Genomic DNA, 6,589 nt, shown 5'->3' with positions numbered 1-6,589 from the left:
AGGGGGTTCTGAATGATTCCAGCCTCTGTGTCCCTTGTGTGATTCCAGGCCGGAAGACGTGTTCGAATACTGACCGTTCATATCTATCTTACCCGACAAGCGTCAGTTTCCCCACGAGGAGGTGGACTGCCCTGCATCAGTGTGACCACCAGCAGCCTCCCTGCCACCTCAACACCCGGCACCTGGATGAAGGGAAGGGTCTCGGGTTCGAAGCCTCTGCACTAGCCTGGACCCCTACCTCTCAGACATATTGGGGTGTCCAGGCAGGGCTGCTTTGAAGAGGAGAGACATTCCAGCGAGACAGGTTTCAGCTCATTGAAAAGGTGAGCCTCGGGTAGTCAGAGCTGCCTCATGGGGGAGCCAGCCACCTGAGAAAGCGAGTAGTTCCTACCCCAGGGCTAGGCAGCTGCCGAGGAGTTAGAAGCAAGTTCCACCTTTCTATGAAACAGAACAGTCGTGTTGATGGACGGGTCATCCGTCCAGGGAGGCAATGAAGCAGGCAGTGATTGGACTGCCTACATGTTAGGGTCCAACTCCATCTTCCTCACTTATAACTTGTGTAACCTGGGGCCAGCCACCTGTCCTCTCTGAGCCCATTTTCCAGACCTCTAAATGTGTGCTAAGACAGACGGGACCCTCCCGCTTAGCCTGGCTTGGGAAATGCTGGCCCTTTGCTCCAAGCCAGGCAGCAGAGGGGCAGCACCTGCCTGGGTGACTCTCTAGCTCCTGGGCCAACTCAGGGGTTCTCGCCACAGGAAGCCTCTGGAGAAGCCTCCTGCTCTGGAGTGATACCCCCCACTCACCAGTCGTCTGGGTTCATGATCTTTTACTACCTTTTCTGTCGTTCAAAAAAGGCAAAATGATTGAAAAGAAAAAAAGAAAAACAAACCACTCAAAGACTGGCTGAAGGAAGGAGGGAGGCAGGGTGTGTCTCTCTCCCCCCAAACTGTCAGCTCCTGCAGGGCAGGGTCCATCAGGCCATCCTTGTCACCCCAGGCCCAGCAAGTGGGGCCTCGATGAATAAATGCCCATGGAATAAATAAGTGGCCCGAGGTGAAAACTTCCTTTTAGCTCCCAGAGCCCAGGGTGTACTGCCATCCCTGACTGGCCCAGAAGAGCTGTAACTGGCCAAGGATGGACTTCCTCTCACAGACCTGGCTTCCCAGGCCTCTAAGACTGTGTGTGGTTGGGGAACAGAGCCACAGAAGTTCCTGGGCACTGGGCTCCCACCTGCTCTGGGCCAGCACTGCAGCGCTACCTGCTGTGATGTTTTAGGAACTAGACTAGGGAAACCTGCCCAGATGAGCTAGCCCAGTCTCCTACTTGGGTTTGGAAGCCATCACAAGGTCTGAAAACAGTCTCCTTCCTTAATCACCTTGCACTAATAGTCAAGTTACTCTCTGAATGCGCTAACCTCTGCTCTTCCTCTATAGACCACTCACCCTTCCAGGGCCACAATGCCCTTCTGAAGGGGCTTCATCAAGGGGCTCCCCTCAAACCTGGATTGATAGGGATCCAATTGTGCTTCGCTGTCTGGAGAAATGGGGGCAAAATCCCTCATGGCGGAGGGGGGCGGCTCACCCTTTCCCTTCCCAGCTGCTGCTGGCAGAGGGGACGGGAGGCCAGGCTTGGCTTTCAAGAGCAGCTGACTGGCAGGGCCAAGGGAAACCCCCACCAGGAGCCTGGCTGCTTCTCCTGCAGGCTGTTGAGACTGCAACCAGAACCACATTTTGGTGTCCAAGTGTGCACAGGAAGGCACCCACCCTCCAGCCCCAAGGCAGAATCCTCACACCCCCAGAGCCTTCTCTGCCCAACCAGACACCCTCTCACTCCCAGCCCCGGCCACAGGGCACAGCCCTGCAGACCCCTAGGAAGTCCTGTTTTCCCCTGTGCAGGATCACACCAGGAGAGCTGGTAGTAAAGGGCTCGGACCCTGTCCTTAGCCTCTGGAGTATGTGGCATACGAGCCACCATTGACTTGTCCCTTTCCAAAAGGACAGGACCAGCTGAAGGAGCCCTCACTCACAGGTGGTACAAAGGCACCCACCCAATCCCAAGAATTGTGTGGTGCCTGGTGAACAAACTCCCCGCTCTTGAAGCCACCTGCACTCCAGAAGCTGAAAGGAGCGCTTGGGAAAGTAGGTGGAAGGGCCAGCCTGGGGGATTCCTTTTATAGGTCTATAGGCCAGGAGTCCCCAACCCTAAGACTTTTATTGTCAAGGTTAGAGCACCTCAAAGCCCCCTTGGAAATTGGGATGGCCTGGTCCCCACCCTTCTTCCAAACTCCACCCAGTTGCCCAAAAACTCAGCCAAGCCACGAAAGCAGGTTTCTTTAAGGTGTGCACTTTATTGAACTGGTCTCAAGTCAGTGTACAGGGAAGCCCTGGCTGCTCCACACCTCAGCCCACTCCCGGGGGACCAAAAAGCCTTCATACATCTCAAGTTGGGGACAAAAAGGGGGGCCACGATGGTTGACCATTCAAAATAAAACAAAAAGAACAAGTATTAAGGCGAAGATTTAAAAATTTGGATTACATAATTTACACAAAAGCAACGCTATCACCCTCCCCTGTGTGGACTTGGGCAGGGACTGGCCCTTCTTAGGGAGAAGTGGGTGGCTTTAGGGCAGGCAAGGGACTTCCTTGTAACAATGCATCTCACGGTATTTGGAATGACTATTAAAAAATGAACAATGTACAATCAGTCCCAGGCCGCATTGTAGAACTTTGGGGATGCTCGCTCCAACACACTGCTGTCGCCTTCACCGTTCCAGTTTTTAAATCCTGAGTCAAGCGCCAAAAAAAATTCAAAGAAACAAACAAACGAAAAAAAACAAATAAAGCCATGCCAATCTCATCTCTTTTCTGCGCGCAAGTTAGGTTTTTTTGTCAAGAAAGGGTGTGACCCACTAAGTAACAGTCCGCCTAGAAGCATTTGCGGTGGACGATGGAGGGGCCGGACTCGTCGTACTCCTGCTTGCTGATCCACATCTGCTGGAAGGTGGACAGCGAGGCCAGGATGGAGCCGCCGATCCACACCGAGTACTTGCGCTCAGGAGGGGCGATGATCTGGGGAGAGAGTGTGACAGCATGAGGACCCTGGACCACACCCCAGGGGCCCACCCCCCAGGCCAGGCAACCTGACACTACTCCATGTGCCCAGGCCAGCTCAGGCTGGGTGGACACTCACCTTGATCTTCATCGTGCTGGGAGCCAGGGCTGTGATCTCCTTCTGCATTCTGTCAGCGATGCCTGGGTACATGGTGGTCCCCCCAGACAACACTGTGTTGGCATAGAGGTCCTTACGGATGTCAACGTCACACTTCATGATGGAGTTGAAGGTAGTTTCGTGGATGCCACAGGATTCCATGCCTGAAGGGAATGAAGACCCAACTTAGCTTTCCAGTGTGGCCACAGGGATGACCCTGGGGTGTGGGGGGCAGGGAGAAGGCCTTACCCAGGAAGGAAGGCTGGAAGAGAGCCTCAGGGCAGCGGAACCGCTCGTTGCCAATGGTGATGACCTGCCCATCAGGCAGCTCGTAGCTCTTCTCCAGGGAGGAGGAGGATGCAGCAGTGGCCATCTCCTGCTCGAAGTCCAGGGCGACATAGCACAGCTTCTCCTTGATGTCACGCACGATTTCCCGCTCCGCAGTGGTGGTGAAGCTGTAGCCACGCTCCGTGAGGATCTTCATGAGGTAGTCAGTCAGGTCCCGGCCAGCCAGGTCCAGACGCAGGATGGCATGGGGGAGAGCGTACCCCTCGTAGATGGGCACAGTGTGGGTCACCCCGTCACCGGAGTCCATCACGATGCCAGTGGTGCGGCCAGAGGCGTACAGAGACAGCACAGCCTGGATGGCCACGTACATGGCTGGGGTGTTGAAGGTCTCAAACATGATCTGTAGGGAGAAATGGGCCTTGTCACACTCGGGAAGCCATCAGGGGCAGGCAGGCAGGCCAGACTAGGAACATGCAAAGAGTGCAAGGAACACAGGCTAAGTGTACTAATAAACCTGGGACAGGGAGTCACTTCACACCTACTGTGCACCTACTGAATACACTCCAAGGCCACTTTATATCAGCCTTGTTGGCTTTGTCACACGAGCCAGTGTTAGTACCTATACCCACAGCACTTCGTACTTTAAAACACCTAGTCAGAAAGGCAAACACAAAAAAGATTCCATCTGGGGAAAAACAAATAGAACCTGAAGAGTTCCAAAGGAGAGACTCAGGTCAGAGAAGAAAGTCCTAGGAGAACAGCAGAACAACAAATAATGAGAAAGGGCGTGGCACAAGAGGGCCACAAAGAAGGGCGTGGCCAGCCCCTGAAGGCCCACAGACTACTGACCTGGGTCATCTTCTCACGGTTGGCCTTGGGGTTCAGGGGGGCCTCAGTGAGCAGTACAGGGTGCTCCTCCGGGGCCACACGCAGCTCGTTGTAGAAGGTGTGATGCCAGATCTTCTCCATGTCGTCCCAGTTGGTGACAATGCCGTGTTCGATGGGGTACTTCAGGGTCAGGATGCCTCTCTTGCTCTGGGCCTCATCGCCCACATAGGAGTCCTTCTGGCCCATGCCCACCATCACGCCCTGCAAAAGGAGCAGCAAGGTGCCCTCAGTATGGGCACAGCCCCACCAACCCCCATCCACCCAGAGAGCCAAAAACCTCCCTCCTAGTGAGGCTAGGCCTCATCCTCCGCCTGCTCCAAGAGCGGACCCCATCCACCAAATCAGACCCAAGGCTGGCACCCTACCTGGTGCCGGGGACGCCCCACGATGGAGGGGAAGACGGCCCTGGGGGCATCGTCACCCGCGAAGCCGGCCTTGCACATGCCGGAGCCGTTGTCGACCACGAGTGCAGCAATATCATCATCCATGGCGAGCTACGGAAGAGCAGGGCCATGAGCCTAGGTCGGGTGGGGCCGCCCCCGCCCTGCCCACTTCCGGCGCGCCACGCCTTCTGGCCGCCAGGGGGCGCCAACGCGCGCCCATATTGGGGACAAAGGAAGCCAGGCCGGCTGCATTATTACCATAAAAGGCAAACGCTGGTTAGAGGCGGCCCCACAGCGCCCGGCAGGAAGCCAGGCGCTCGGCCCCGCCCCAGCCCCGTTCAAAAAAGAGCCGGCTGGCCGCGCGGAGGCCACACCCACAGGAGCCGGCACCGCGGTTAGTGTGCGCAGGCGCTTAGGCGCCCCAGCGACCCCACCCCTTCCGGCAGGCCTCCCCACCCTCGCCCCGGTCCCAGCTCCCGACCCCAAAAGCGCACGCGCAAACGCATGAGCACGCGCAGTCCTGTCCCAGTCCCCAGCCCCCACCCGGCCCAGTGAGGCCCCCCCCACCGCGCCCACCCACCCGGCTGCCCAGCGCAGCTAACTAGCCATTCGAACTAAGGCCCGCAGCCGCCCTGGGTGGTCAGCAGCACTGAGGGAACTCGCCGGGTGCGCAGTGCAGCCGAACCAGAAACAAGGGCATAAGCCTCACTCTTTGCGCCCAGACGCTTTCCACCGGGCAGGAGCGAGGGGCGCCGCCTGCCCGGGGAAGGCGAGGGCCCGGCGCCGATCCGCACACCCGGCCGGCCCGAGGTCTTACCTGGAGGTGGAGTAGACCGGCGAAGGCGGAAGAGCGGCGAAGGCAAGAGGCCTGTGCTGGCGGGTGGACGAAGTCTCGGCAGTGGCTGCGCGTCGCGCTGCCGGGTTTTATAGGGCGGCGCGGTAGCCGCTCGAGCCATAAAAGGCAACTTTCGAAACGGCGAGCGCTGATTGGCTCCGCGCCGCTCACTCACCGGCCTCGGCGCACAGTGCAGCATTTTTTCACCCCCTCTCCCCTCCTTTCGCGAAGAAAAAAAAAAATGAGAGAGGGACTGGGAGAGAGCGAGAGCGAGATTGAGGAAGAGGAGGAGGGAGAGTTTTGCCGTTGGCCGCCCTAGGGTGCTGGACCTGCGGGCCAGGGGTGCGCGCCGTGGGCCACCGCCCTGCTTGGCAGTGCTCAGTGCGGACCCGCAAGGCGAGGCTTGCACCGGCCTGCCTTTCTCTCCGTATCCCCCCACCCCGGGACCTCTGGGTGTGGATGTCACATGAGCAGTGAGCTCCCCCGTGGGCACAAGGGTTAACACGGATGCGGGGTCTCCGGTTGCTATCGGGGGTGCATGCTTAAGTTTAGTAGCAGTTGTGGCCGAAGGGATGGTCAGGGAGTCACTCCCCCCCGCGTTGCCAACATTATCTCAACTAGTCAGCTTGGGTGGGGGTGGGGGCGGGGGCTCTGGCTTGGGGGTGCTCAGCTTACTAAGTGGAGGTGATTACTACCCAGAGACCTGGTGTGATAGCGGGGAGTCAGGGCCACAGTCCCCAAGGACAGTGTAGCCCCAGGGGCCAGTGCCTGGAAGTTGCACGTGAGGAGGGCTCCGGGGCTCCGAGGCTCCCCAGCTGCAGGCCTGGGGAGAGGTGGGCTCCCTAGAGCAGAGAAACTGTTGCCATGGAGCCGGGCTGCCTCTGAGGGCTGCCTGATCACACCCACCCAAGGCCAGGCCCAGGCTGTTAGCCTGGCCAGGCACCCAGGCAGCTGTCAGGCACTGCTGGGCTCAGCACAGCTCTGGGGC

General features: G+C 58.2%; 1 protein-coding gene across 1 annotated transcript; it reads right to left on the bottom strand.

Moving 5' to 3' along the window:
* Positions 1 to 2,327: 2,327 nt before the first annotated feature.
* Positions 2,328 to 5,720, bottom strand: ACTB (actin beta). The gene is made up of 6 exons (XM_024576734.3): positions 5,584 to 5,720; positions 4,749 to 4,877; positions 4,345 to 4,584; positions 3,457 to 3,895; positions 3,190 to 3,371; positions 2,328 to 3,068 (listed from the first exon to the last, which is right to left on the bottom strand). Exons 2-6 carry the CDS (start codon positions 4,869 to 4,871, stop codon positions 2,925 to 2,927), a joined length of 1,128 nt encoding a protein of 375 aa, XP_024432502.1. The 5' UTR covers positions 4,872 to 4,877; positions 5,584 to 5,720; the 3' UTR covers positions 2,328 to 2,924.
* Between the last annotated feature and the right edge of the window lie 869 nt (positions 5,721 to 6,589).

This window comes from Desmodus rotundus, chromosome 6, assembly GCF_022682495.2.
Source record: "Desmodus rotundus isolate HL8 chromosome 6, HLdesRot8A.1, whole genome shotgun sequence".
Lineage (NCBI taxonomy): Eukaryota > Metazoa > Chordata > Mammalia > Chiroptera > Phyllostomidae > Desmodus > Desmodus rotundus.
This window is presented reverse-complemented; position numbering and strand designations above follow the sequence as displayed.

Bases quoted from the DNA above. Each gene is read 5' to 3' on its own strand.
- ACTB (XM_024576734.3), bottom strand. From the start codon at position 4,871: ATGGATGATGATATTGCTGCACTCGTGGTCGACAACGGCTCCGGCATG. The intron at 4,585-4,748 runs GTAGGGTGCCAG...CTCCTTTTGCAG, and splicing joins TGGGGCGTCCCCGGCACCAG to GGCGTGATGGTGGGCATGGG. The intron at 3,069-3,189 runs GTGAGTGTCCAC...CTCTCTCCCCAG, and splicing joins CCAGCACGATGAAGATCAAG to ATCATCGCCCCTCCTGAGCG.